This window comes from Canis lupus, chromosome 11 (assembly GCF_011100685.1).
Source record: "Canis lupus familiaris isolate Mischka breed German Shepherd chromosome 11, alternate assembly UU_Cfam_GSD_1.0, whole genome shotgun sequence".
NCBI lineage: Eukaryota > Metazoa > Chordata > Mammalia > Carnivora > Canidae > Canis > Canis lupus.
The window spans coordinates 53,766,834-53,782,978 of NC_049232.1; the positions used below are offsets into that span (position 1 = coordinate 53,766,834).

A 16,145-nucleotide genomic window follows, 5' to 3' on the forward strand; every position below is an offset into this window, starting at 1 on the left:
TTGTTGCTCTGGAGGCTTCCAAAGGACAAGTGTTAACTTCCATTTTTTGCAAGAGGGCAGCTTTTCATGGGTGCCTGGCGGGCTCAGTCGGTAAGCAAGTGACTCATCTCCCCGTGAGCTCAAGACCCAGGTTGAGAGTAGAGCTTACTTAAAAAACAAACAAACAAACAAAAAACCCAAACCAACCAACAAACAAAAAAAAAGGGTAGCTCTTCAAAGTTCACAAAGAGTTAAATCTGTTGCCTCAAATTCTAGGAAAAGACAGCCATTAACGCCCCAGTCCTAACTAAATTCAACTTCAAACGAGAAGTGGAAGGGACCCGCCTAAGGTCACCTAACGCTAGATGCCAGGCTCAAAGAGATTTCTCACTCGCTGGGGTGCCCCAGTGGGCTGGGCAAGGTCTCTCTTGAGCGAGCACTTCCATCCTACTTTGGTCTCAGGTCGCCTCCCACGCCACGTGGCACAAAAAGGGTGCTCCAGAGGTCAAGAGAGGAGGAGGCGGAGCCCATCCGGAAACCCGCCCAGGGGCATCATGGGAATTGTAGTTTTCCTCGTGGGCACAGAAAGGGTGCAAGCTCTCCCTTGGTTTTGCCTACTTACTAGCATCTCCTGCGTGCAAGTGATCCAAACCAAGTGTTCCCCATTACAGCTGCTGCCTACGTATCTTTGAAAGAAGTCATGAAGGCGAAGGAGCAAAGCAAAGAAGGCAAACCAAGAGATAGTCATCGAGGGAGAGAAAGGGTTAACAGTTATTACGCACGCGCACAGAGGGCCCGCGGGGTGGGCGGGGACGGAAGAAGACTCCCGGGAGCTGTGTTTTCCCCGGAAGTGCCTTCCCTCCTCCCGGGTCCGCGCGGACGAGGTTTCCTTACCTCATTTGTCCTCGCCCCTCCCCGTCCCTCTACGCGTTTTGGTTCCTGGTTGGTGCTTCCTGGTCGCAGCCGCGGCAGTGAGTATGTGTGTGACGGACCCCCAGCCGCCCGCGGCCGGGGGACCCCTGCCCGCCCTCCGTCGCTCCCGCTGGGGTGTGGAACTAGCGCGTGTGCACTGGCCGGCCTCCGCGTCCCGGCTCTGCCCCCAACTCCGGGCAGGGTGCAGCTGTGGCCCTTCAGTCGTATTCTACCTCACGCGGCTCGGCCGGCCGGCTGGGGTGTTCGCTTCTCCTCACCCCGCCAAGGGCGAGGTCGCGGGTCAGAAAGCTCTGGCCGCCCCTGGCCTCGGTGGGGGGTGGGGAGAGGGGGCGTTTCTGCCTGTTAAACCTCCCCTCCCCTAGTCCCCCCCCCCCCTTTTTTTAGGGAAGCCGGTCATCCCGTTAAACGCGGAGGTCCTGCCGCTCTGAGGGAGCCCGGCCTGTGAGGACCAGACGGTCCCAACTCCTGCCTCTGCTGTCAGAAGCAGCAGCCACAGCCGTGGGGCCAGAACAATTTAGGGAGCTGTGCCCCTTCCCCCATGTAAAACAGGGAGACTCGGACTGTGTTCGCTAAGATTTGCTTTATCCCTCACTTCGTGTGAGCCCGCCGTTAACTTCCAACTTGAAGAGCTGCAGGTGCTGTGGGAGCGCCGGCCGGGGATCCGCAGGCCTCTGCTCTAGTCGCCGCTCCACCGACTCGCTGGGGACTCTAGAAATCTCCTGTTGAGGCTGAGACTACCTCTGTTTCAGATCACAGGAGATCTTAGGGCTCAATGAATAAATTAAGCTTCTCAGAGCGCGTTTCCCAACGACAGCGTGCAGTTGAGGGATTCAGGTCCCATGCAAAGCTCTTGACTTTGTGTTTTTGAATAGTTTGTCCGATGCAAAGACTTCCAAGTGGGCTGTGTGTCTATTCCAGACAGCGTTCCGCTTTGGAGACAGTTCAGGATTGCTGTTTTCCATAATCAGAGGAGGGAGCGAACTCTGGAAGGGGTGAAGTGAAGAGGATAAAGTGGCCACAAGGCTTAGGTGCCCTGTAGGAAAAGGAAGAAGGGGCTAAGAAAGGTGAAGGAAGTGTTTTAAGATAGGATTCGTTGTCATCAAAGATTATGTATACCAAGAATAGCTGGACTTGTCTGAATAAATTTAACATAATTTTCTCCCACCAATATCTTGTATTCTGGCTTCCTTTTTTTTTTTTTTTTTTTTTGAGTGGTGTTTTACACGTTAGGATTCTCTACCACAGTCAGATTTGCTTCATAGTGAAGATCTGACAAAGATTTTGTTTTATTTTAAAGATTTTACTTATTTATTCATGAGAGACACACAGAGAGAGGAGAGGCAGAGACACCGGCAGAGGGAGAAGCAGGCTCCATGCAGGGAGCCCAACGTGGGACTCGATCCTGGGTTCCCAGGATCACGCCCTGGGCTGAAGGCGGCGCTAAACCGCTGAGCCACCCGGGCTGCCCCAGAATGGACAGAGATTTTATTACTAGACTCAGTGGTGTTTCAAATGTGTCACTGTCAGGAGAGCTCACTAAGTATGCCAAAATTTAAAGTTGAAAATCAGCTGTCTTAATCAGTTTCCAGTGAGCATTGGACTTAAAATTAAGCTATACATTTTATGTAAATGGTGAGATACATACCTGTGTCCTCAAGAAGAAACATTGAGGCTGAAAGTTCTTTGAAAGGAAACATAAGCAAAAGGTCTGGAATGACCAGTTGGTAGACTATTAGAGCATAAGTATTGGCTTTAAAAATAGTATAGTAAAATGGGAAAGTCTAAATAAGCTGTAAGTTGTATAGTTTAAGATTTTTAAGTGAAGGAGAAAAAGCTACTCCCACTTATGAATGGTGAGAGGCTTTGCAGTTTAATATTTGTTAGGCCATTTTAATTTTATAGATAAATTTCATTCTCAATCTGGTATTGTAGGTTCTTATATAGGAACCATCTTTTTTTTTTTTTTTTTTATCATGGGATTGCTGTATTCTGAGTACCAACTTGATAAGGTTCTTGATAGGAAACTGACAAATTCAGATGTATGCTTTTCCTTTCAATTAAAATGCCTCTATAGTTTCTATATTCCACTAGGAAGTGAAATAGAAATTTTTGAAGTAAAGGTGTTAGAACCAATGCAAATATAGCTTTGAAGGAAGGTTTGTTTGTTTTTTTTTTTTTTTTTTCAAAATATTTTCAAATTAAAAAAAAATCTTAGTGAATACTTGGCTGAGAACCAGGGTAATGTGAATCTGTCCTGTGTTCTTAATCAGCTGCATAACCTTGGATAGGCTTCCTTATCTCTTTGGATCCTTAATTTCCTTATGTGAAAATTGAGGAGTTTGTGAGATAATCAGAAAGGTCTATGTGAGACTTAAAATTTTGTGGCTCTCACGGGGACCTCATCTAGTTAAATATGCTTGAGAATTGTGTATAATGATTAAAAAGCTGAGAAAGTCTTCTAGTTCAAGACATATATATTAATTTCATATTTGTCCTGCGAGTATACACTCAAAAAAATTAAATGCATTTGAATGTAATTAAAGTAGTAACATAAACATAAAATCAAAATGGCCTCCGGCAAACCTTAACCCTGGCATACATAAGCTACGTAAAGAAAAGAGCAAGTTATGCTGAGCACAATTTTCAAGTACAGAAGTACAAAATCCTCTTAAAGGCCATAGGGGCTAAATTGTTAAATTCATTTTTCTACATTTCAAGGAAAGAGATAAACCCCTAGGCCCAAGAAAGTCAGTTTTTATTATATTTCTTAGTTTATTTTTGGCATACATTCACAGGTGTGCCATGGCTCTTAATCCCTTTCCTTTGGGATGGCTCCAAGAGTAGTACAAATATGTAACTCTGTAATTTAGCTCTTTTAATTTTTTTCTGTACTGCACTGGAATTATGTTATTTATGTTTTATCAGTGTGGATCCAGTGAGGATTTTGAAGGAAGCACAATTCCTTTGACTTCTTTTAGAATTAATTTACCTATTAAATAAAGAGGAAAGAATTCATCTTTTATTTGAATTCCTCTGAGGCTAACATTTCAATATAAACTGATAAATGCTATGAGCATTATCATTCAGACAGCCACATTTAACTTGTATGACAACAGCATAACAACTTAAAGGACATTGCAAGAAGGGAACAGGTGTATTGTAGCTTTTAGAAGAAAAAGGCATTAAAAGTTGATTTCTCTTCCCCCCCCCCCCGAGATATAATTGACAAATACCATTGTGTAAGTTTAAGGTGTACAACATCATGATTTGATATATGAAATGACTACCACATTTAGATTAGTTAACACATCCATCACCTCATATATTCATCCTTTTTTCTCCCCCAGTGAGAACATTTTAAGACCTTTCTTAGCAGATTTCAAGTATACAATACAGTATTGTTAACTCAGAACTTAATTAGCATTTTTACTCTCAGCTTTATTGAGGCATACCTGATATAAAAGACTAAGTTTAAGGTATATGACGAAAGTTTATTTCTTTATTTCTGTTAACAAAAAAAAAAAAAAAAAAAAAACCCTCCAGCATAATGGTAGTGCAATTTTGGCTCTTGTTTATTTGGTTCTTGGAGTCAGCTGGTTGTATTACCAAAACTACCATCAGAACACCCTGACATTTTGGGGAGAGAATTGGTAAACTTAAGAACAGCTGGTGTTTCTAAGTTATATTTTTATAGCTAAAAAGGAAGTGGAAGGAATAAATTGAGTTGAAGGATGAGCAAGATTTAATATGCCCACAATAGGAAAATAAAGTGCTCCTATAGCTAGAAGTTTTGCCTTAGTTTTATTTAGGTCCTTAGTATGTTTTTCAGACACATCTTTTTGCTAGTACAAAAGTAAACCAAGGTTTATCAGATATTTTTTTTTATCAGATATTTTTATGTGTTCTTTTAGTCAAGGATAAAAAAGGCCATGAGATTAATTTTTAAATTGAGAATAAAAATCTGCACGGAAACAGTAAATATGATGATTGTTTCCTGTAGTGAATTTAGTCAAAGTTGAAGTAATGTTGTGGTGCCTGGGTGGCTTAGTCAGTTAAACATCCCACTCTTTTTTTTTTTTTTTTTTTTTTTAAGATTTTATTTATTTACTCATGAGAGAGAGAGAGAGAGGCAGAGACATAGATAGACAGAGAAGCAGGCTCCGCAAAGGGAGGCCGATGTGGGACTCGATCCTGGGACTCCAGGATCACGTCCTGGGCTGAAGTCAGGCACTCAACTGCTGAGCCACCCAGGCATCCCACATCCAACTCTTGATTTAGGCTCAGCTCATGATCTCAGGGTTGTGGGATTGAGCCCCACATTTGGCTCCGTGCTCAGTGGGAGTCTGCTTCAGATTCTCTCTCCCTGGTGCTCCCACTTACTCACTCTCAAATAACTAAATCTTTAAAAAAAAAAAAAGTTGAAGTAATATTCCTATGTGAGATTGTATACCTGAAAAGATGAAATGCAGAACCAGAACCAGGGAAGAGATGAAGAATGGATGTAATAATGACTTAAACTATTCTTGTAATTTTTTAACATTTTAGAGGAAAAAAATGGTCTATGAGGTAGAGGATCAACCTGTTCTTTCTAGCATACCTGCAAAATAAGATATTTCCTTTAATAACTATAACTCAATTTGTTGATAGTAATTTTTATTTGGGAGAGGTGGATATTATTAGTCATAACAGGATTTATAAATTCTTGAAAAAAAGGTATTATAAGAGAAAAGGGTATTTTAATATGTCATTGAGAACAGTGATGGTCTTCACAGAAGTTAGCTCTAAGGTGATATTGTTATGCATTAAACAGGCATGATCTGAGCTGTTAAAATATGTTCTCTTATTATTTTCTCTTTTACAGCATCAAGGTTACTGACTTTCCATGATGTTTGGTGGTTATGAGACCATAGAAGCGTATGAGGATGACCTTTATCGTGAAGAGTCATCTAGTGAACTGAGTGTTGATAGTGAGGTGGAATTTCAGCTCTACAGCCAAGTTCATTATGCCCAAGATCTTGAAAATATCATTAGAGAGGAAGAACATGAAGAGAAGAACTCTGGGAATTCTGAATCACCCAGTAGTAAACCAAATCAGAAGAACTTAATTATCCTTTCAGATAGTGAGGTCATCCAGCTCTCAGATGGGTCAGAGGTAATCACTTTGTCTGATGAAGATAGTATTTACAGATGCAAAAGAAAGAATTTTAGAGTCCAAGCAAAAGAAAAGACCCAAAGTCCTCCTGCATCTCTTCATTCTAATAAGTTGAGTGATAAGAAATGCAAGAGGAATATTGAGCAGCCTAAACCTGAAGAGATGCCAGGTACAATCCGAGAGGTCATGATTATAGAGGTCAGTTCAAGTGAAGAGGAAGAGAGCACCATTTCAGAAAGTGATAATGTGGAAAACTGGATGCTGCTGGGATGTGAAGTTGATGATAAAGATGATGATATCCTTCTCAATCTTGTGGGATGTGAAAACTCTGTAAATGAAGGTTAGTATCATATTGACCATTTTGAAAAGTTGTACCATCTTTAATAAGGAAGACTGCTTTTCCTAGAGAAAAGACCAATAGGGTCTGCTCCATTTAATTCCTCACCTTTCGGTCTTGTTTTTTGGCTTGTTTCTCATGAGACTTTTACCAGTGGCTACTCTAATGGTGGTCTGTTTGAACATCAGAAAGAGTATGTCAGAATATCAAAGACACTCTGCTTCTACTCTAAACAAATTCATAGCTGCTTCTTCCTGTTTGGCTAGAGCCAGTTCTGGACCTGAAATCTTAGTCCCCAATCTCTCTGCTTGGTACCACAGGTGAGTACTCCATTCATCTCTGACATTGGTCCTGTGCTTTCATTTGGCCAAGTCTGTTGGGACCACCTCTTCCTAAGTGATTTGCTTACCCCTGAGATAGCCTGGTAGCAATGTGGGAAATGCCTGATAACTGGGGATATGGAATTAAAATTGAGATTTTAGGAACTCCACAGTCCCTAAGATAGGAGAGTCTGAAGAGCTATAAGTCTACAGTAAACTATAGGAGGAAATGCACATTCTTAGAACCACATCATCAAGGACTGAAATTTTGGTGCAAACTTTGTCTTCTTTGTCACATAGTCTTGGTGCTTATTTCTTTAAAAAGTCCCTTTTGTTCCTCTCCCTGTATGCCTAATGCCTGGTTTCTTGCAGTAGTTTTCTAAATGATCTTTTATATCTTCCCTGCACACTATTGTTAAACTAATAGTCTTGAGATGCCCTTTTACTCATGGTCCTTTACTGTGCTCCAAAACCTTTTGTAGTACCTACCTATTCTCAGAGGAAATGATGACATTGAATATATAGGTCATGCTTTGGAACCCCATTGATTGACAGACATTTTTTTTAGGATACAAACTTTAAGTTTCCAGATCATAGGATTTCCTAACTACTTAACTTTGAAAGCATCCACAATATCTAAAGAAATGGGGTGGCTATTTCAACAAAATCTCTACAGAAACAAGTGGCTGACTCAGTCTTTCATAGGTCAGTCCTGAGAAGTTGACAGCAAAAAGAAGGAAAGAAATGGAGTAGTAGCTAGAACATAAAGTGGAATCAAGTAAAGTTTTAGTAGAATAAGGTAGATCTGATAATGTTTTTAGGTAGAGGGGAAAACTTTTGAAGAAGGAGAGATTAAACCTGTTTGATGGATTGGGATAGTGGGCCAAGTAGAGGGGATCGGGTGTGTATATCTGAATTTGTCTTAAAAGTTAGGAAGAGACACTCCATTAACTTCTAAATTCTCAGATATTTATAGAGGTAGAGAAGAAAGAATAAATTTAGATGGATTGAGGATGAGGGAATATATGAGGATGTGTTTGATTTTCTTGGGAAAATGAAAGCAGAATTAGGAGTGGAAGTGCGCAGGGGATACTTAGAAGCTTAGCGTGTGGAAAGTGTGTTTAAGTGCTAGTGGGAATACTCTTAGTGGTTCCCAGGAATTTGAAGATGACAACTTTTTTTTAACTTCACAGCAATTTGTGGGTCCCCCATGACTGTAGTTATATTTCTAATATTTGTTAATTGAGAAATGCATATTAGCTACTATTTTAGTATTCTTTCACATGATAGTATTTTATTAACCACAACATCTGCACATTTGAAAAATAATAATACGTATGTGTGTATATGTCTTATAATGCATGCTTCTGGGCACCCATTGTGGTCACTAATCTTGCAGTTCCCCAGGGGTCTAAGGCTCACAGTTGGGAAATCACTGTGCCAGCAAATCAATAAGAAAATAAAAGGATTCCTTAGAAGTAGTATTCAGTCAAAATTGAAACAATGTGACCTTGTAGTGAATTTACTTTGAAGGATTTCATAACTTTTTCCCCATAATACTTGGCAATCTGGAGGAAGATTATGGAAACCAAATGATCCAGGGTGATACATACGGTTAGAGAAGGTCCAGCAGATCAAAAGCATGTCGCCCAGTCTTTCTCTAAATTGCCTTCTCCTGACATCACTCCTAGTTTCATCAGACACCAGTGTGTTCATGAGGAGGAGTCACTCTTCTTGAACTCAGGTTTCCCTTGTCTACCTCGCTGATTTTTCCATTTGGTTGTCTTATTGTCATTTCAGATTTAATATACTGAAAGTTTGATACATTGAAATGAAAGATTATTTTTCTGCAGAAAGAGGAGCAGGTTGACTGTGAAGTGGTTCACGGTAGAACGAGGGTTTCTCAGGGCAAAATGAAAGAGATTAATGAGGGGTCATGAAAAGGAGGTAAAGGGGACCTGAGCCATATGAAAGTGAGGATTCTAAAAGGAAGGGAATGATAGATTTAGTCAGGTATGTTTTATCGGAGTGAAGAAGAGAAGGTTGGTAATTAGGTATATCAAGAAATCTGGCAAACAGTTGTAGTGTTTTTGTGTCACAAGAAGACAATAAACATGCTTGTTCTTGAACTGTACTTTTGGAAGAGGGGATATTTGTGTTTATTTTTATTGAGGTGAAATTAATATAACACAAAGTTGACCATTTTAAAGTGCTCAATTTAGTGGCATTTAGTATATTTACAGTGTTATGGAACTGTCAGATCTATCTAGTTCTAAAACATTTTTGGTATATACAAAGGAAACCCTGCACCCATAGAACTCTTTATTCCTTCTTCTCTCAGACCCTGGCAACTACTAATCTGCTTTCTGTATCTATGCATTTACCTATTCTGGATATTTCATGTAAATAGAATCATGTAATATATGACCTTTGTGTCTGGCTTCTTTTTTAGCATAATGTTTTAGAGGTGTATATGTATTGTAGCATGTATCAGTACTTCATTCCTTTTCAAGGCTGAATAATATTCCATTGGATGTTATACCACATTTTGTTTATCCAATCATCTGTAGATGGACATTTGGGTTATTTCAACCTTTTGGCTATTATGAATAGTGCTACTGTGACATTCATGTATAAGTATTGTTTGAATATCTATGTTGGGTATTATTTTGGGTATATACCTAAGAATAAATAGCTGGGATTTCTTTCTTTTTTTGAAGATTTATTTATTTATTTTAGAATGTGAGTAGGGGGAAGGACCAAAGTGGGGAGGGAGAGGGGGAGAGCGGGGCAGACTCCCTCTGAGCTTGAAGCCTGACTTGGGGCTCGATCCCATGATCCCAAGATCATGACCTGAGCCAAAACCAAGAGTCTGTTGCGCATATGACCAAGCCACTCAGGTGCCCCCAGTATAGCTGGGATTTTTATGTTTTACTTTCTGAGGAACCACCAAACTGTTTTCTGCAATGGCTGCACCATTATACATTCTCACCAGTAATGTATGTATGAGAGGTCCATTTAACTGCGTTGTTTTTAACAATGACTTGTGATGTTGCATATTTCTATTTTGAGGTGCTAGTATGCTCTTCATTATTATAGTTTTTTCTCTTAGTATTTCGTTTTTTATACTTGTTGCTTATATTGGCTTATGTATTTCTAGTATAGCTTTTATTTTATTTTAGAGAGAGAGGGAGAGAGCAGGTGGAGAGGGGCAGAAGGAGAGGGAGAGAGAGAATCTCAAGCAGGCTTCATGCCCAGTGCAGAGCTGGACTCAAGGCTCAACCCCATGACCCTGAAATCACAACCAGAGCGGAAATCAAGAGTTGGAAACTCAGCCGACTGAGCCACCCAGATGCCTCTAGTATGGCTGTTTTTTGCATCAGATTCTCCTTGTATCTTTTCTTCCACTTAGAGTTTTTAAAGAAACTGATTCTTATAGGTATATATTCTCTTAAAGTTTAGTGTGTATGCGTGTATACATTTGTAATACCTTTTCTGCAACATTAGTAACATTAGTAATAGTAACGTTAGTAATTAGATGCAAGACCTAAGTAATTCCAGGTAATTCTTGACTCCTTACATTCAGTGTATATTTCTCTTACCCATATTGAAATTTATCCCTTTGCGCCTAGGATTTGTTTTTTTGTTCCAGCTTGCTTGCTTTCTTCTTTTTCTTTCTTTTTTTCTTTGAGGGGGAGGGGGGGAGGGGGTGGAGTGGGAGGTGGGGCGGGAGGGGAGGCAGGAGGCGTGGGGCAGGGGAGGGGTGGGCCGGCGGGAAGGGACGGGAAGGTGAAGGGAAGCCGGTGACGGGAAGGGGCGGAAGGGAAGGAAGGGAGGGCGCGCCGGGGGGAGGGCGGCCGGGCCGGGGTCGTGGGTGGGGGGCTGGGCGTGTGGGTTCTTTTCTTTTCTTTTCTTTTCTTTGTCTTTCTTTTCTTTTCTTCTTTCTTTTGGTTACTTTCTCTGTCTTTCTTCTTTTTCTATTTTAAGATATTTTATTTTTTTATTTATTCATGATAGACATAGAGAGAGAGAGAGGGAGAGAGACACAGGCAGAGGAAGAAGCAGGCTCCATGCCGGGAACCCGATGCGAGACTTGATCCCAGGACTCCAGGATCGCACCCTGGGCCAAAGGCAGGCGCTAAACCACTGAGCCACCCAGGGATCCCTGTTCCAGCCAAATTTAAAGAAAGTGTGTAATTTTGTGTATTAACTTGGCTTGACTCTTATAAGTTCTGACAGATATTCAAATATATATCTCCTGTTTTATTTCCTTGATCTGCTAATGTCATAATCCTATTTCTTTTCAGTTAATAAGCAGTATATTCTGTACTGATGTTTATCTGTGTGTACTATTACTCTCTAACCATTATTATCCTTTTCATAAATCGATCTGAGTTCAGTTTTATATAGTAGTCATTACAGAGAAGATTTTTTCATCTTGGTGGAAATTTGTAGAAATTCTGATATACTTTTGAAATGATGGTTGTTAAAACAGTAGCAGTAGCTATTTGGTATACTGCTCCTCTTCCCCAAACCTCTAAACTATGGCATACTTAAAATATTGGTATGATAGAAGAGATTACAGACTCCTTGAGGGCAGGTCTTTTCCATACCCAGAAGTCTCCCTATCATATTTTGAGTAATTCCTTGATATATATTAGTTTTCTATATTAATTGATCCCAGAACCCTGAGATCATGACCTGACCCAAAAGCAGACATCTGAATGACTAAACTCCCAGGTGCGCCCCCCCACCCCTTTAAAAGGTTTTATTTTAAAGTAATCTCTACAACCAGTGTGGGGCTCAGACTCACAACTCCAAAATCAAGAGTCACATTCTTTATTGACTGAGCCAGCCAGGCGCCCCGGACTTGAAGTTCTTGATTAGCTTCCTGAGGTTCTACTGTGGCCTTGGAGCTGTAATACTTACATAACTTGCTCAGCCTAGCCTTCTTCAGTTCATGCAGTGTTATGAAGAGGATTTTGCTTGTAATAAATTCATGCCAAAACATAGGCCTCTGTGCCTGTTGTATCTGGCTTTCTGCTCTCTCTACTGAGGGATATAGGAATTTATTTCTGAAATCTAGACTTCTTTTCCTTCACTTTCTTTTACTCTTTCCTAAGGCTTCTTTATATAACAGTGCCTTCTTTATAAAACAGTGATTTGTTTTCCTTTTTGAAATTCTCACCCTTTACTTTCCTTTTTTATCTCCAGTTCAAGTGACTTGCAATTCTCATGTATTAGGAAGGTAGATCTCCTGGTTGAAGAAAAAGATGCACCAAAGGAAATCAGCATGTTTCTTAATTTGTAAGGAGGATCTCAGGTTGGGGAAGGATTATTATACAAGATAGCCAACTGATGGGAAGAGACAATAAGTATTTTAGGAATGATAGAGGAATAATCAGCCACTTATTTTCCTGCATAGGGAAGTATTAGTAGCCCTAGGAGTAATTATTAGCTTTTTAAAATTTTTTATTATGGAGATTTTAAAGTATTGGGGCACCTGGGTGGTTCAGCTGGTTAAGCGTCCTCTGGCTCAGGTCATGATCCCAGGTGCTGGGAGCCTGCTTCTCGCTCTCCCTCTGCCTGCTGCTCCCCCCTGCTCGTACTCTCTCTCTCAAATAAATAAATAAAACCTTAAAAAAGTATATAAAAATAGAATGTTATAATGGACTTAGTGTCTTATAAACCAGTTTATATGACTAGTCTTTTCTCAATTTTGGCTGCATGCCCTGTATTATTTTGAAGCACATCACAGACATATCATTTCATTCATTCATTCACATATATATATATTTTAGTGTGTATTTACGAAAGGTAAAAGTTGGGATGCCTGGGTGGCTCAGCAATTGAGGGTCTGCCTTCGGCTCAGGGTGTGATCGTGGAGTACCTGGATCAAGTCCCACATTGGGCTCTTTGTGTTCCTCTGCCTGTGTCTCTCCATCTCTCTCTGTGTTTTTCATGAATAAATAAATAAAAGATTTTTTTTAAAAAGGTAAAAGTTCTTAAGAAACATAATCATATCCTTATCATACTAAACAAATTACCAATAATTTTTTTATTATTAAATACCCTGTCAGGAGTGCCTGGGTGGCAGTAAGTTAAGTATCTGACTCTTGATCATACCTCAGGTCTTGATCTCAGGTTGTGAGTTCAAGGCCCACATTGGGCTCCATGCTGGGTGTGGAACTTACATTAAAAAACAATAAACAACCCAGTCAGCATTCAGATTTACTATCCTGGCCCTTCATTTTTTTTTTTTTTTCTTACAGTTTATTTGAATCAGATCCATTTATTATAATTGATTGATAACCTAAGTGTCCTTTTATCTATAGATTCATCTTTATTTCTTTATTCTTTTTTTTCTTCCTTGAAATTTATGTGTTGTATTAACTGGATTGGTTGTCCTATAGTCTGAATTTTGTGGTATTGTTTAACATAATCCTCTGTTCTCTGTGTTTCATGTGACTTGGTAGTGAAAGCTGGAAGCTTGATTAAATTCAGGTTTCTTTCCCTGTGATTATGCTATAAACTAGATACATGAATGGATTACTGGTTTCATTTTGCTTTGGATATGCTTATTTTTCAGTATTGCCTTTTAAAAATTTAATTTGTTTTGTAATTATGTAAAATGTTTATAAGTTTCCAAATTTAAGTCAACAAGACAAGGTAAAATTTATTCAGAGAAGTCTACTTTCTGTCTAGTCTTCACCCTATTCTTGCCATTCCCCTTACGGATAATTGTCCAGAGAAAATTGATGGTTTGTTTTTATATTAAAAAATGTAAGCAAATATATATATATCTTTGTATTCTTTCTCCTCCTTCTTAGACAGTAGTATACTATCCACACTTTGCTCTACTGTTTTTTGTTTTTTTCCTGTTAACAGTATAACCTGAAGATTAGTCCATAGTAGTATGTAATAAAGATAGTCCTCATTTCTAGGACTGTGGACTATTTTTGGGTTGTCTGCACTACTCTGAGCTGGATACATTAGGCATGTAACAAATACATTTTAGAAGTGAATGAATAGTAATTTAAAATACTTGATGAATAGAATACTTTTATAGTCTTAAAATATATTTTAGGGCAGCCTGGGTGGCTCCGTGGTTTAGTGCCACCTTCAGCCCAGGGTGTAATCCTGGGGACCTGGGATTGAGTTCCATGTCGGGCTCCCTGCATGGAACCTGCTTCTCTCTCTCTCCGTCTGTGTCTCTCATGAATAAATAAATAGAATCTTAAAAAAAAAATTTTTAAACACGTGTGTAATAGTCTAACTGCACTTTCAGAAGCATTTTTTTTTTTTTTTTTTTTTTAGATTTTATTTTTTTTATTCATGAGAGACACAGAGAGGCAGAGACACAGACAGAGGGAAAGCAGGCTCCATGCAGGGAACTCAACGTGGGACTTGATCCTGGAACTCCAGGATCACACCCGGGGCTCTAAACCGCTGAGCCCCCCGGGCCGCCCGACAAGCATGCTTTATACTTAGTACTGGCCTTAATGTTTGTTTCTCATTTAGTAATTTTAAAAGATTCAGATTTAGCAAAAAATTAGATTCAGATATTAAAAGGAAATAACTTGTGAAGAATGAAGAATATAGCATGTTTAAGAGTTGAAGCTGTATTAGTTCCTAGTATGTAACTGTTATGGTATAGAATTTTACATTAACATACAGCTCATTCAGTATGTACAGTTTGACACATTGTTTCTTTAGTTTATCAGCATTTGGCACATAGTGGATAATCTAGTTAATCTTAGGTGAATTTAATTGAAGTCCTACTTTTGCATATAGCATAATGCTCTTTACATAGAACTACTACATGAAGTGAAATTATGACTTGATTGAAGTAAAATCATGGCTTTTGAAATTGAAGTAAAATAATGACTTTCAGTGACTTAGTGCAGTAAGTGTGTGTGTGTATGTATATATATATATAATATATATGTGTATGTATATATATTTTACATATATGTGAATATATACTATATACTTTGTGTATATATATGGTTTATATATATATATATATATATATATATATATATATATATATATAAAAATAAACCCAGTCTCCCATGTGGAATTCGAATTCATGACCCCAAGATCAACAGTGGCATGCTCTACTGGCTGAGTCAGCCAGCTGCCTCAGTGTTGTAGTTGTTTATGTATCAAGTCCCTTTACACCCCCAAAATATGCACATAAAAGTTTTGGATACAATTTCAGAGGATGAAGAACTCATCTACAGGTAATTGCTGAATCCTTGGCATTTATTAAGCACTCAACCAAGACTTGATAACTAATTAAAATTTGAGTAGAGTGGGTTACCTATTTGAATTTCAGTTTTTCAGATAGGTCATATTTTACTCCATCTGGGTCTTTACAAATGGTGCTTTTTTCTACCTGGATCACTTTCTACCTTGCCTGGTAGATACCTACTCATCCCTTGGGTCTCAGTTTAAAGTTGAGTTCTGAATGAGGTAACCTACAGGCTCTCAATTAGTGGTAGTTATTATGTCTGTTACAGCTCCTCAGTTGCCTAGCTGTGACTTTGGGTAACTTAATCTCATTATTGGTAAAATAATTTCATTTTATTAAACTTATAAGATAAAGTGGACAGTGGTTAGACTAAATTAATGTAGTAGGAAAATGTTTTGACTAAACTCTAACTGCAAGATGACTGTAGCAAGTATGGGCATATAGTTTCCACTTGGTATTTTCAATTGCAGGTTCTCAGCTTTTTTTGTGAGAGTTGCTTTTGAACATATCTCTAGTATGGCGCTTTCCTTAAATAAATTGTATTCGATTTGGTGACATTTTTAGTTAAACTAAATCTAAATTATTAAAATATGTCCAATGATTACTTATTGGATATGTACAATGTACAAGTTACTATACCATTAGGTGTTGGGCTATGTAGTTCCTGCCTCTAGAAGCCATAAAATGCCTGACAGTATGGAAAGTTCACTGTAACGCCAGAGTTAAATACATTTCTACAAATCCAAGCGATGCTCCAGCACATTACAAAATCATTTCCAGGTGAATGTAATAGACTTAAAAATATTTAGATAGGCAAAGTACAAGACTGAATTGGAAAGTAGCCTTTTGAACTGAGTCCTGAAGAATGCATAGAATTTTTAGTTCAGGGTAAGTGCAAGGAGGAAGAATAGAAGCTGAAAACCCTAATAGAACTTAAGTCTGTATGGTACCGTTAATGCTAAAGTAATGGTTTAATATGTGTCTTGGTATGACTAAATATTTTAATAGCATGTCTTTTTAGGAACTGCCTCAGCCTAAATGAGAAAGGGTATTTAGGTTTTGTATATGTTTTTTATATGTGTTCAGAATGCTGTTGGAAGATTTTTTTTTGGTTGTTATTTTGTTCCAGTGTTTTCTACCTGATTTTTGCTTGTGTATTTCCTCCTT

General features: G+C 38.9%; 1 protein-coding gene across 3 annotated transcripts in view; it reads left to right on the top strand.

Annotated features, from left to right (window-relative positions):
• The first annotated feature begins 794 nt into the window (after nucleotides 1–794).
• ZCCHC7 (zinc finger CCHC-type containing 7) overlaps nucleotides 795–16,145 on the top strand; it is a 252,236-nt gene continuing 236,885 nt past the window's right edge. Inside the window, exons 1-2 of one of the 3 annotated variants that reach the window (XM_038552843.1) lie at nucleotides 795–950; nucleotides 5,774–6,404. In XM_038552843.1, coding sequence (XP_038408771.1) covers nucleotides 5,795–6,404 — 610 coding nt within the window. In that variant the 5' untranslated portion in view covers nucleotides 795–950; nucleotides 5,774–5,794. Of the gene's footprint in view, nucleotides 955–1,230; nucleotides 1,548–5,773; nucleotides 6,405–16,145 lie in introns of those variants that run through there. The other 2 variants (XM_038552844.1, XM_038552845.1) reach the window with 2 other exon arrangements.